General features: G+C 18.0%; 5 protein-coding genes across 5 annotated transcripts; 2 read left to right on the top strand and 3 right to left on the bottom strand.

The window, feature by feature from the left end:
* Nucleotides 1–1,479: 1,479 nt before the first annotated feature.
* On the top strand, nucleotides 1,480–3,120 carry PADL01_1242200 (conserved Plasmodium protein, unknown function; the record flags this gene model as incomplete). Its single annotated transcript, XM_028683397.1, has 1 exon — nucleotides 1,480–3,120. One exon carries the CDS (start codon nucleotides 1,480–1,482, stop codon nucleotides 3,118–3,120), a length of 1,641 nt encoding a protein of 546 aa, XP_028539579.1.
* Nucleotides 3,121–3,814: 694 nt separating this feature from the next.
* PADL01_1242100 (tetratricopeptide repeat protein, putative) lies at nucleotides 3,815–5,659 on the bottom strand (the record flags this gene model as incomplete). Its single annotated transcript, XM_028683396.1, has 1 exon — nucleotides 3,815–5,659. One exon carries the CDS (start codon nucleotides 5,657–5,659, stop codon nucleotides 3,815–3,817), a length of 1,845 nt encoding a protein of 614 aa, XP_028539578.1.
* Nucleotides 5,660–7,332: 1,673 nt separating this feature from the next.
* On the top strand, nucleotides 7,333–9,966 carry PADL01_1242000 (DEAD/DEAH box ATP-dependent RNA helicase, putative; the record flags this gene model as incomplete). The annotated part of the gene is made up of 1 exon (XM_028683395.1): nucleotides 7,333–9,966. The coding sequence occupies one exon, from the start codon at nucleotides 7,333–7,335 to the stop codon at nucleotides 9,964–9,966; it is 2,634 nt and encodes an 877-aa protein (XP_028539577.1).
* A 587-nt stretch (nucleotides 9,967–10,553) lies between these two features.
* Nucleotides 10,554–11,855, bottom strand: PADL01_1241900 (replication factor C subunit 4, putative; the record flags this gene model as incomplete). The annotated part of the gene is made up of 2 exons (XM_028683394.1): nucleotides 10,554–11,399; nucleotides 11,691–11,855. 2 exons carry the CDS (start codon nucleotides 11,853–11,855, stop codon nucleotides 10,554–10,556), a joined length of 1,011 nt encoding a protein of 336 aa, XP_028539576.1.
* A 1,551-nt stretch (nucleotides 11,856–13,406) lies between these two features.
* Nucleotides 13,407–15,108, bottom strand: PADL01_1241800 (mitochondrial carrier protein, putative; the record flags this gene model as incomplete). Its single annotated transcript, XM_028683393.1, has 7 exons — nucleotides 13,407–13,547; nucleotides 13,694–13,755; nucleotides 13,884–13,946; nucleotides 14,050–14,249; nucleotides 14,430–14,508; nucleotides 14,725–14,937; nucleotides 15,096–15,108. 7 exons carry the CDS (start codon nucleotides 15,106–15,108, stop codon nucleotides 13,407–13,409), a joined length of 771 nt encoding a protein of 256 aa, XP_028539575.1.
* Nucleotides 15,109–15,192: the final 84 nt, after the last annotated feature.

Here is a 15,192-nt window from a genome sequence, read left to right as displayed (position 1 = left end):
TTTTGTATAAAATTATATCACTATTTTATTATTTATTTAAAATTTATATTATTTCAGAAGAACCAAAAAGGAAAAAAAAAAAAAAAAAAAAAAATAATAATAAATTATATGTATAATATATTATATATAGATATATTATATATATTATAATAACAATGATATTTTTTGTAAATAAGTTATTGTACATATATATATATATATATATATAATATATGCCCTGCTTATTTTTTATATATTTATTTATTCCTTTTTTTTTTTTTTTTTTAATATATAAATATTATATTTTATATTAAATTTTAATCACATTATTTTATTCTATTTTGTTATTATTTTTTAGTTTGTATTACACTTTTTTTTTAAATGATATATATATGTTCATATTATTTATCCTATCCTTAAATATGATATATATATATATATATAAATAATATATTTGTTATATATAAACATGTATTTTTTTTTTTTTTTTTTTTTTTTTGAGTTCTTATAAAAAATGTTTATGCAATATAATAATATATATATATATATATATGTTAAATAGATTATGAAAAATATATTTAGCATATTTTTATAAATTATACATAAAATATATATATATATATACCAAATTTATTTATTATTTATTTATTTTAATTTTTTTTTTTTTTTTTTTTTTGTTTCCTTGTTTCTCCTCTTTCATTAACGTATTATAATATATATGATTCAATAAATATATACCTTTTTTTTGTCTTTTAAATAGTAGTAATATATATATTTATATATATTACTTTAATATGTAATATATAAATATATTAACACATATGATTATATATATGTATCTTTGTGTGATATTTTATAAAAGAATGAAATAAATTGCCTTTTGATTATGAATATTTTTTTCATTATACGTAAAAGGGAATGAGAAAAAAAAAAAAAAATAATAAAATAAAAAAAAAACTGATATATATATAATCAATAAAAGCACACCAAAACTTATGTAAATGCTTTCCAAATAGATACTCATTATATATATATATATATATATATATTTATTTATTTATTTATATAAAATGAGCTTTGTATGAAAGCATGCGATGATTGAATAAAAATAACATATATATATATATATATATATATATAACTTTTAATTATATAATTTGAAGATGTAAATATCCAATTTACATGCTCAGATTTTTTAATTATTTTTTTTAATATTAAATGGAAAGATGAAAAAAAATATATAACAAATATATTTATTTATATATGTTTTGTATACTCTTTTTTTTTTTTTTTTTTTTGAAATTATAATTTTCTAGAATATATGTTCATAAATTTTTAGTAACCTTAAAAATTACTGAACAATTGTCTGTTTTATATTAATACATTTGTGTAGCATATAATTAATATATATATATAATATATATATATATATATATATATATATATATATATATTTATTTATTTATTCATTTATATGATCCCCCTAATAAATATGTAACAATGAAAGTGACATGTGCATTGAGAGTACTGTTCTCAGTTTTTTTTTTATTTTTTTGGATGCATATAAATATTGTAAGAAGCGATAATGTATGTAAAGGTGCAGATGTAATAATAAATGACTTTTGGAATAAATTAAATAATATAAGACATGGAGAAGTAATATTAATAAATATAAAGAATTATTATTGCCCTGCTTGTAATAGATATATGAATATATGGAATGATGTTGAAAAGAAGATTTTAACATATGAAAAGAATGTATCATTATTTGTATTTGACTGTTCATGTTATTTACTTGTTCCATATTGTCGTTATTTTGATGTTTTATTTTTCCCTACATTTAGATTATTATTTCCAGTATATGATAAAATGAATGAAAATGAATATAAATATATTAACCCCTCTAGTATGATAGAAGGAGAAAAATACAGTGGAGAATTATTATTAGCATATAGAGAAGTTGAAAGATTGGATAATATGTATGATTTTAAAACATTAATAGAAAAATATTTATGTAAAAATGTAAACTTTAATTATAATGACTTGAGGATATGTATGAATAGTTCGTATATATATCCAGAAAAGAAGAATAAAAAGAAAAATGAAATATATCAATTTCTTTTTGGTGATAATAATGAGAAAAATAAAAAAGAAATTAAAGATGATGTAAAGGTTATGATTGATGATTTTAAAGATAACAATAATAATAATAATAATAATGATAATTATTATTATGATGATGATAATGATGATGATGATGATGATGTAGAGAATAAAGAAAATGTAGAGAGATGGAGTAATCAGATGAATTTAAATAATGATAATATAAAACATGATATTATTATTGGTATATTATTTACATTAAAAAAACATATATCATTAGGAAGAGATATCGAAAAAGAATATATACAACCTTTTATTGTTATGTTAAGTATTGTTTCTAATATATATAATGATTTAGAAGAAGGTTTATATGATATTATAAATAAATTAAATTCATTTAAATATCCTATAAAATATGATCAATGGATAAAATATATAGAAAATATAAATTATATTAATGAATATAAATTAGAATATAATAATAAGGATACAAATTTAATATCTTTTAAATTATGTGAACCAAATTCTGTATTATGCTCGTATTGGTTATTATATCATAAAATATCTGTATATTGTTTACAAGAAGATGAATATAATTATTCATATTATCTACAAGTAATTACAGACTATACTAAAAATTATTTAAATTGTCAAAATTGTATAGATCATTTTATAAATGCTCAAAAATTTTGTTATTATGGTTATTGTAATATACATTCAGCAGAATCATTTGTTATCTTTTTATGGAGAATACATAATGCTGTAACTTTAAGATCTATGTATGATTTGATAATAATAGATAACAACACATTAACACATTCTAATAATTTTAATAAAAAAAAATTTATCAACAAAGATATTGTCTTTCCAACCTTGAAGCAATGTAAAAATTGTAGAAATGCCCTTGGATTTACAAAAATTTCAAATCATACTTTGAATACATTTAAAAATGGATCCTTTAATGATCAAAGCTTTGATGCTATAGATGCTTTCAATGTCAAAAAGGTGTTACAATATTTAATACAAATATATTCATAATATATATATATATATATATATATATATGTATGTATTACTTTTTATTTATATCGAATTATTTTAACATTCTTATTTTTTTAAATTATATATGCAAAATGTATATGTTTATGCATATATATTTCTTTAATTTTTTTGTTAACATGGAATTAATATATATATATATATATATAATATTTCCATATTGTATATGTGGGATATAATAATGATATCCATTTACACATATTTAATATATAATATTTTAATGTATATATGTTTATTTTTATATTTATATTTTTTTCATTTCATTTCATTTTCTTTTTTTTTTTTTTGTTTATTTTAATAAAACCAAGTGGTTAACAAGTAATATAATGTTTTTTTTTTTTTTTTTTTTTTTTAAATATTTATTTTTTTTAATATGTTATTTTCCCTTTATGATATAAAATTATATATCCATATTCGAAAACTATTTTAAATAAATACAAATATAAAAATATATATACATATATATATATATATATATATATATATATATTTATTTATTTATTTTTATTTTTTATTTTGAAGTTTCAATGCGTCTTATTAATAACAAAAACAAGAAAAAAAATGTAATTTAAAAAAAAAATGAAAATATGATAAAATGAAATGATTTATATGTATATTTATTACATTGTAATGATTTCATTATATATATATATATATATATTTTTGATGATTGTTATTTATTTTGCTTAAATTGTATATTAAAGGATCCATCATTGTTTGGATTTTTTTGTACTTCAAAATTATCTAGAGATAATCCTACTTTTCCTAATAATAAGTTTCCAAAATCTTTTAATTTTCCTACCATTTCTTCTTTTTCTTTATTTAATTGTTGTTCAGCTAATTCTTTCAATTTTCTTTGTTTGACTTGATAATTTTTTAATAAATTAGGATCGATGGTTAATGCTTTATTTAAATCATTTGAAGCATCATTATATTTTTGTAACTGTTCATATGCATTACTTCTTCTTATATAAGACTTTGCAAAGTTATCATTTAAATGTATAGATTTATTACAATCTTCTATAACACTATTCCATTTTTTTAAAAAAATATTACATGCAGCTCTATTGGAATATAATATACTTTTTATATTTTTGTCTTTACATTTTTTTAATGCTTTATTATAATAATATATAGCATTTAAATAATCATTATTTTTGAAATAATTATTTCCTATATCTTTTATTTCTTCAACACTTTTATTTAAGATATCATCATTCATATGTCTTTTATTTTCTCCCTCAAAATAATTATCATCGTTATTATTACTATTATTATTATATGTATCGTTGTATTTATCTTCATCACTATCTTCTTCTTCTTCTTCCTCTTCATCTTCATCATCATCATCATATTCATCTAGTTCATCCTCATCCATAGAGGAAGACATTTTTTCTACTTCACTGTTATCAGTATTATATAAGGAATCATTATTATATGAACTATACTCATCTGAATTATCATTTTCTTTCGATGAGCTTATATTCGAATTTTCATCTGTGTCGTAATTAATATAATTATCACTATAATAATTTCTGTTACTAGGATATTTTGTTTTATTTGTGGAGTCGACATCTTTTTTATTTTTTTCTACTTCATTAATTGTATGTTCTTCAACAGGATATACATTTTGTGTTTTATTTATGCATTCATTTGAATCATTATTTTTTTCCTCATAAGTTACATTATCTTTATTATCAATATGTTGTTTACATTTAATATCTTCTTCTTTTATATTAGTCGTTACATTATCTTTATTATCAATATGATGTTTATATTTAATATCTTCTCCTTTTATATCAAAAATACTCTCTAACGTACTATCATTCATTTTGTTATTAAGTTTTTTATCTGTATTTTCGTTTTCTGTTTCTGATTTATTTTCATGAGTATTATCATCAAGCAGAGTATTCTCTCTTTTTATGTTACCCCTTGAATTATATTTATCATTGTTAGATATAAAATTATTATTATCATTTTGATTATCTTTTAATATTTGAACACTATCATGTTTATTATTATTTTTAAGTTCATCTTCTAAATTATTTAAATCTTCCAAATTATTTAAATCTTCTAAATTATTTACATATTTTACATCATTTACATATTTTACATAATTTACTGATTCATTTTCTTTCACGTTTTTATGATGACTATTTATATGATCATCATTTATTATATTTTCCATTTTATTATTCATATCATTACTGCTCATTGTGTCCATAACACTTATATTTTCTTGTATTTCTTTATTATCTCTTTTTTTTAATAAAATATTTTTATTTGACTTATTTATTAAATAACACTTTTCGTCATCACAATATATTTCTCCTTCCTTGTTATTAAAAATGTTGGATTGTTCCTTCTTTTCCTTTTTTTCTTTTTCTTCTTTTTCGTCTTTATTTTTTTTCTTTTCCTCTTTTTTATATATAAATAATGTTTTGTAAACCCATATACCTAAAAGGGTTAATAAAAAAAATGATAAAAATGTTATATGCAACAACTTTATAATTTCCATATTATATATATATAATATATATGTATATATTATTTATATATATAATATAATAAACACACGACCAAAAATTACAAAAAAAAAATAAAAATAAAATAAATAAAAATAAAATGTAATATAAAATAAAATAAAATAAACAAATCAGAGTATTATAAAAAATAATATATATATATATATATATATATATAATATACAAATTATAGTGAATGAATAAAATATATTTATTTTATTCAGTATGCGTAATTATAAAAATATGAAATATTTTCCTTCAAACGTATAAAAAAATTTACAAATATTAAAATGCATATTTTAAAATAAACTTATAAATAAATATATATTATATATATATATGATATGTGCTGGAAAATTAATACAGTTCCCAAAAAATACCAAAAAAAAAAAAAAAAAAAAAAAAAAAATAGGTTATACATATAATACATATATATTACATATAACTTATATTTTTTATATACAAAAATATTATATATATATTTTATTATGGAAACTATGCTTCCTTCTTCCTATGATTATTTTATATATATATGTTATATATATGTAATATATTTATTTATATTAACTATATGAAAATCTATTAATTTTTTTTCCTTACCTTATTTGAATATAAATAAATGAATGTCTTTAAAATTTAATGGCAATATTTTAATTTTTTTTTTTTTTTTTCTTTTAACAAAAAGTTGTGGTCAGAATATTTCATTATATATATAATATAATATATATATATATATGAACAAACAAAAATTAATAAATATTTAAATGTATATTAAATATATTTATATTTTAATTAATTGAATAATTAATTTTTATTGATAATAATTCAAATAATGAAATCTTATATATATTGTAGAAAAAATTATTGTAATTAAAAATATAATATACTTTGTTTTATATATAGATATGCATATAAATAATGGGAAGAAGTTTATAAATTTTATATTAGGGTATAAAAATATATTATATATAATACTTTTATTGATATTAAAAATTATATATATTCATATATATTATATATAAATTATATATATATATAATAAAATAACATAAAAAAAAAAAAAAATAGATACTAATATATTAATATTATATATATATATAATATATTTTCGAAAATTTTATACTAATTTACCCTTTTCAAGTTTTACCTAATTAAAAAGATTTTTAACAAATATAATAATATCACATATATTTATATATATATTTGTATGAGTTTTTTTATTTATAAATAAATATAAAAAAAAAAAAACATCATATATATATCTTAAATATAGTGAATTATATAATTATTTAACGATGCTTTTTTATAACATTTCCTATATATAATATCTTTATATATTTATGTCATTTAATTATTTAGAAAAGATATAAACTCGAATATAATCATTAAAATAAAATAACAGAATGATTAAATTTGAGTAATTTTTTTTAATACTAATATATAATATATAGAAATAATTATAAATATAAAAATATTTATTATATATAATCTTTTATAAAAATATACATAAATGTAGGTTTTGATAAATATCAATTTATAAATATATTATATTATTCCCACATATGTTTGTATATATTTATATATATATAATTAAATTGTTTTTTTAAAATCAATATAAAATTATATAATCATAAAAATTATATTATCAATAAAAAAAAAATAACTAATGACGGTAACAATGAATGATGCAGAAATGAAGGATATGATAAATGATGAAGAGAAAAAAGAAGAAGCACACATTAAAGAAAATATAAGTGATGATATAAATGAAATTGATAGTGATGGTGATGATATAAATAAAATTGATAGTGATGGTAGTGATATAAATAAAAATGATAGTAATGGTGATGATATAAATAAAATTGATAGTGATGGTAGTGATGATGATAAAAAATGTGTTAAGAATAAAAAAAAGAATAACGAGGAAATGTTTGACAGAAGTAACCATTTTGATAATTTTGATAACATTATGTTAGATGTGAGATTAAGAAAAGCTTTATTATATTTATTTAAATATCAACATCCAACTATAATACAAAAGATGTCTATATGTAAAATATTAAATGGTAATGATGTTATAATAAATTCTAAAACTGGTTCAGGTAAAACTATGGCTTATTTAATACCTGTTGTGCATAATTTGATAAAATTGAATTTAAATGAAAAAGATCATTTGAAATTTTTTTATAAATGTATTATAATATGTCCTACAGAAGAATTATGTTTACAAATATATGATGTTACAAAAAAGTTATGTTCTTATTTAAAAGATATAGTAACAGTTAATCATAATGTGAACAATACTTTTTATGATCATCCAACCATATTAATTAGTACTCCAAAATATTTATGTACACATATTATAGAAAAGAAGAAAAAAAATAATCTAGATATTTTAATGAATTTAAAAATATTAATTTTAGATGAAGCAGATGTTTTACATACTCAAGAATTTCAATCTTATTTGAAGACACTAACAAGTTATTTACCAAAAAAATTCAACAAAAAATATCAAATCGTTATGGCATCAGCTACTTTAAAAAGGGATATTTTAGACAAAACAAAATTATTTTTACATAATCCTATATATATTACACTTGAACAAAAAAACGAATCATCCTTTGATAAAAAAAAAAAAAATATAACTAATGACACAAATATTGATATTAGCAAAAAGGGAGAAGCGACAAAAAATAATATTGATCATCAAGGAAATGAAAAAAGAGCAAATTATCAAAAGTTTACAGGGAAGGCATTTTATTATCTATATAAAGAAGAATTAATTAAATATATCTATTTATATAATTTAATAAAAAATAGAATTATACCTTATAAATCTATTATATTTACTACAACCATACATGATGCTTATAAAATTAAAATTTTTCTAACATACGTAAATGTTTCTTCATCTATACTTAACCCTAACCATCCCATATTAATTCGACAGAATATAATTTCGGCTTTTAACAATTCGAAGTTTCATTTTTTGATTTGTCCTCAATATGAGAAGAATAATATGAAACATGTGAAGGGTGTAGTGGGGGCTGATAAAATGGATAATGATTATAATGATGAGGAGGAGGATTATGAAGAGGATGATGATGAAGAGGATGATGATGAAGAGGATGATGATGAAGAGGATGATGTTGAAGAGGATGATGATGAAGAGGATGATGATGAAGAGGATGATGTTGAAGAGGATGATGATGAAGAGGATGATGATGAAGAGGATGATGATGATAATAATTATGATAGTGATGATAACCATAATAATGACGATAATAATGATGATAGTGATGATGATAATGATGTGGATGATCAAACGTTGAACGAACCACTTAGCGATAATAATTCATGTAAAACATACAATACAGATGACGAAAATGAGAAAACGGATAGTAGCACAAAAATTAATGAAGAGAAAGATTTCTTATATAGTAGAGGATTAGATTTTTATGATGTTAAATGTGTTGTTAATTTTGATATGCCATCAGATTTAGAAACATTTATACATAGAATTGGAAGAACATGTAGATTGAATAATAAAGGGAAATGTATATCATTTGTGAATGAATTAAATTATGTAGATATAGAATTATTACAAACATTAATTGAAGATAAAAATATTTGTTCAATGATTAAAAAAGATATACAATATAATATTGTTGAAAAATATAGATATAGAGTTGAATCCACATTAAATAAATGTACAAGTAAAAAAATTAAATTGTTCATACAAAAAGAAATATTATATCAATCATTAAAATCAAAAGAATTAAAAGACTTTTTCAATACAAATGTAAATGAAAAAAGAAAAATTAATAAAATTATCAAACATTTTAATAAAGCCGTCATACCACAAAAATTAATCAAAGATAGAAATCAAAGTATTTTTTTAAATAAATCAAAGGTTAAAAATAAAGTCATAAATAAAAATAATAAAAATAATAAAAATAATAAAAATGATGATAATATAAAACCTTTTGCACTCAAAAAAAATAACGGATTAGTTATTACAGAACAGGGTTATGAAAGTCAGCTTATCAAAGAACCTGAACGAGAAGTTGCAGATCCTTCAAGATTACCTCCTCTCTGTGGTCAGAGGTTGAGGAATTATATGTATTTAAAATATATTAAAGGCAAAAAAAATAAAAACGGAAACAATAATAATAATAAAAATAACAGTAATAACAAGAAGAGGAAAAGTAACAATAATTATAATAATAGATATAATAAATATAATAAAAAAGCCATAAATAATGGTCATAAGAAGAGAAACACCAACTTTAATAGGTGAATATTTTTTTTTTTTTTTGTTAGAATTCAAAATAAAATTTTGATTTCTATTATCCCTTTTTTGTATGTTACAATAAAGGTAATATAAATTTTCTAATAATTATAAATTATATATATATATATATATATATATATATATGTATATGTGTTTATTTGTGCATTAACATATATTTATTCTTTATTTTTAAATGTTTATATTTTAAAAAAAAAATAAAATATCAAGTTAATTAAAAAATATATAATAATAATATTAAAATTAGCTTTCATTTATTTAAAGACATATATTTTGAAATTTTTTTATTTTTTATTAAAAAAAATATATATATAAATAAAAATATATATATATAATAAATCGACACACATATATGTATATATATATATATATATATATTATATATTGTAGTAAAGGGAATCATAAATATAATAATAATTTATAAAAAAAAAAAAAAAAAAATACATAATTATGTTTTGACAAGGGTCATTATGGGTTATATATATTTTATTTTATTTTCCACAAGGGGTAAATATTTTTAATTACACCTACACATATATATATATATATATATATATATATTTTATGCATAAATATCATGCTTTTGTTCTTAAAATTTTTGCGGCCATACACCAATCAGCTAGTAATTTATCTAGTTGTATTACTGATGTTAAACCTGTTGCCATTGTATTACATGCCATGGCACCTATTTTTAAAAATTCAATTTGTATAACTTCTGATCCAATATTAAATCTCCTTAAGACATTAGATGATGTTAAGGATATATCATAAGGTGTATGTCCTTCTTTTATCATACTATATGCAATATCATGTGCTTTTTTCCATTCACTATTAACACAATGTTTAAGTAAATTCTCAATTCTTTCAGGAGAAGGGATATCACATATATGTAATACATTTTCCTTATTTATAACTTCTAAGCCTGCATATGTTGATTGTAAACAATTTACAGCTTTTCTTAAATCACCATCAGCAATAAATGTTAAAGCATCTAATCCATCATCTGTATATTTTATATTTTCTAATTCACATATTTTTAATATTCTTTTTAAAACTTGATCATCACTTAATTTAAAATATCTTATAATTGCACATCTACTTTGAAGTGCATCAATTATTTTTTCAGATTGATTACAAGCTAAAGCAAATCTGGTTGTATCTGAATATAATTCCATTATTCTTCTTAAAGATTGTTGAGCTGCTGTTGTCATAGAATCTACTTCATCTAATATAATAATTTTATGTTTTCCTGGTGGTAAACTTATAATTTCTTTTGCAAAACTTTTTATTCTATCTCTTATCACATTAATTCCTCTATCATCTGATGCATTTAATTCTAAAACAGCTTTCTTTGCTTGACTTCCCAGCATTTCGCTAGCCAGACATAATATGCTTGTCGTTTTACCCGTACCAGGAGCACCCTATAATAAAAAAGAAAAAAAAAAAAAAAAAAAAAAAAAAAAGAGGATGAACATATATATTTATATGTACATATAATTATATTTTTTATATAATCATAAATATATATTTATATTTTTATGATCAATAAACCATTTTGTGTTAAAAAATTTAATATTTTTTCTACACACTCAAGAAAAAAACATGTACATATATATATATATATATATATATATATATATATATAAATATATATCCTTTTCATAAAATGTATTATCAAAGAAATTTTTTTTTTTTTCTTTTTTTTTTTTTACAGCTAAAAGTAAATTAGGCATATTTCCTGAAGTAATTATACTCTTCAATGTATTTATTACAAAAGGATTTCCTACTACTTCATCTAAAAATTCTGGTCGGTACTTTTCTATCCATATATCGATATTTCTCTTGAGTAATCTATTTTTGAATGAATCTTCCTCCATCTTTTTACAATCTAATCTTATTCATATATTTCAAAAAAATATATAATGATTCTTGAAAACGATAATATTATATATATATATTATATGTATGTACTTTTTTTTTTTTTTTTTTTTTTTTTTTTTCTTTTAAAGCCCTTAGTTATAAAAAAAAAATTTCATGAATTTATAATATTATCACGAAAAGATAATATATATATATATATTTATTAAATATCAAATGATATATATTAGCGTACATGTATATATACCATTTTTATATTTAAGCTTAGATATTTTTTTCTTATAACAAAAAAATTACACGAATGAAATGAAAATTTATTAATATTATATTATATTCTTTATTTTTCTCATAATAATGTATATACATGTTATATAATAATATATTATATTACATACATCATTTGTGTAATTCAAATTTTATACTTATTTATTTTATTATTATTTTTTTTTTTTTTTTTTTTTTTCTCTCTCTCTCTCTTTATTATTAATGTCTACATTCTTATGATTTTTTTCAATTAAAATAAATTGAATGTTTTATTATTTTCTTTTTATTTATAATATATTAAATGATGTTTATTTCTGAATTAATAGTATTAAGTTTAAATTTATATTCAACCTATTTTAATATATATATATATATATATATATAATATATATTATATAAATGTATTACTTAATTTTTATCTCGCTTTAGTACCTTTTCTTTGAATATCTCTTTTTTCATTTTTCATTTAAAAATCAAATATTTTATTTTAAGTTGATTTAATTTATCATTTTATAATGATATTATACATATATATATAAATTTTTATTTTGTTAAATAAATAAATGTTGTATATAATATCAATATATTTACTTCATTTAAATTTTTTTTTTTTTCATTTCTTTTTCATATATAAGTGTGTAATTAAAAAATATCAGTACTTCCTATAATTTAAAAATATTATGTAATAATAAACATTACCTTTTATAATAATGAAAATTTACTTTATTCAAATTATAATATGGATATTTATTATACTAAAATATAGTAATATATAATAGAGATAAATAATTATATAACCTATAGATACATTCCTTCCTTTTAAAGGAATATTTCATATAATATATATATATATATATGTATTTATTTATATTCTTTTATTTTTTTCATGCTTATAATAGACAACACTTTATTTTTTTTTTTTTTTATATTTATAATTATTTATTTATTTTTTTTATTTAAAAAATTCTCAACAAAAAGTTGTGTAATTAGAATTATTTAGTATAGATAATAGGCACAATTTTTAGAAAATAATATATATACCAAATAATAAGTACACATTGAAAATAAACCTTATTTTTAATACAAAAAAAAAAAAAATAAAAATAAAATTACATATATATATATATATATATATATTATCATTTGAAATTATCTATATGCTTAAGTAAATGTATGGATAAGCATATATGTTTGTTTGAAAAATCTTTTAAAGAATTGCATATATAACAATGTATATAAAAAATTACATAAAAAAGGTTCTCATTATATAATATGAATTCATATATTTAAAATGAGAAAAATCTTAGACATCCAAAAAATATCATACCTCCAAAGCATAAATAACTAGCTCTTATATAACAACCCTTATAAAATGATAAAAATCCTCCTTTTGATATATCTTTAATAGTTTCTATATATGATTTTCCCTATATATATATATATATAAATAAATATACACATGTACATAAATATATAGATGTTTATTTATTTTTTTATGCTTATATGATGACACAAAATAATGAAATATAATGAAGAATAGTTGTTTTTTATTTTATTTTTTTTATTTTCATACATATATAATTTGTCTAGATTTAATTACATCAACGGGTGTTGTTAAAAATCCAGCAATCCCTCCTAAGAAAAATGATATATTAAATGTATAAAATTTGATATATAATTATATTATATTATATTATATTATATATCTATTTTCTTTTTTTTTTTTTTTTTTTTTTTTTTGTTCTTTTGTTTGTTATATTTACCTGCCATTCCACCACACAAAGCAGACATAAGTGTGGGGTGTTTATCCGATAATTTTTTAAAATCTTACATAATAAATAAATTAAAAAAGTAAATATAATATTTTGAAATGGTTTGCTTTTTTATAATTTATTTAATTATTATTATATTTTTTTTTTTGAAAGTTACCTTTTTTTCCTTTCTCTTTTAATGATTCCCATAAAAAATATTGAATACAATCAAAAGGAATTTCTCTCGCTACCATAATTAAATAGCTATTAAATAAATATTTTGGCAAATCATTTTTATTTGATATATTATATATTGCCTTCAACATAGATATATTTCCTGATACTTGCATATTTTGTTTTAATATTTCAAAGGGGAGCCTGTAAATATAAAGAATATGTAATATTTTGCAGGCTTTTATTATAATAAAAAAAAAAAAAATAAGGTGTATTCACCTCAAGTTTATATAAATATTTCCTTTAACTATATTTACAACAAAATTTTTATATTTTTCTTATAATATATATATATATATTGTATGAATATTTTATTTTTTATACCTAATGATACATGCCGTAACTTCTGCTATACTGGTTGAAATTAAATATAAATAACTTTTATTTATATTTGCATTGTAGTCTATATGCGTAAATAATATATATATATATATATATATTATTACATGTTATTATGTGTTTCATTTAATATTTAAAAAAAATATAATTTTCTATAATTTTATTTTTACACACACACAAAATAAATACATTTGTATTTATTTTATTATTATACAATGATAAGAAGGTATGATAAATTACAGGCTATTTTTTTTTTTTTTTTTTTTTTTTTGTTTATTACCTGTTAATACTTTTTTGGATAATTCATAAAAACAATAAAAAAAAGCGCTAGCTGGAACGGTACCTATTAAAGTTGGTAGAATACCATTATATATTTTTCTGGTATCATAAATTGAAAAGGAATTATTTGTTTGTATGTTTGTTTTTATATAATCAATAGGAAATAATACAGCATCAACAATAGCACCAGAAATTGCTCCTGTGATTAAATTTTCTAATAAAAATATATATATATATATATATATATATATATATATAGACATACATACATATATGTATATATATATATTATCTAAAAAAGATTAACATGAAGTGTAAATCTTATACTTTATTTTTATAAGTTTAATTATATATATATATTTTTTATTTTACTTAAATGCTCCATATATATTATTATTTTAAAAATATCAATGATTGTATATATTTAAGAACAGAAAGGAGAAATATATAAAAAGGGGTTTTATCTATT

Source organism: Plasmodium sp. gorilla clade G2 (genome assembly GCF_900097015.1).
Source record: "Plasmodium sp. gorilla clade G2 genome assembly, chromosome: 12".
Classification (NCBI taxonomy): Eukaryota; Apicomplexa; class Aconoidasida; order Haemosporida; family Plasmodiidae; genus Plasmodium; species Plasmodium adleri (nom. inval.).
This window is presented reverse-complemented; position numbering and strand designations above follow the sequence as displayed.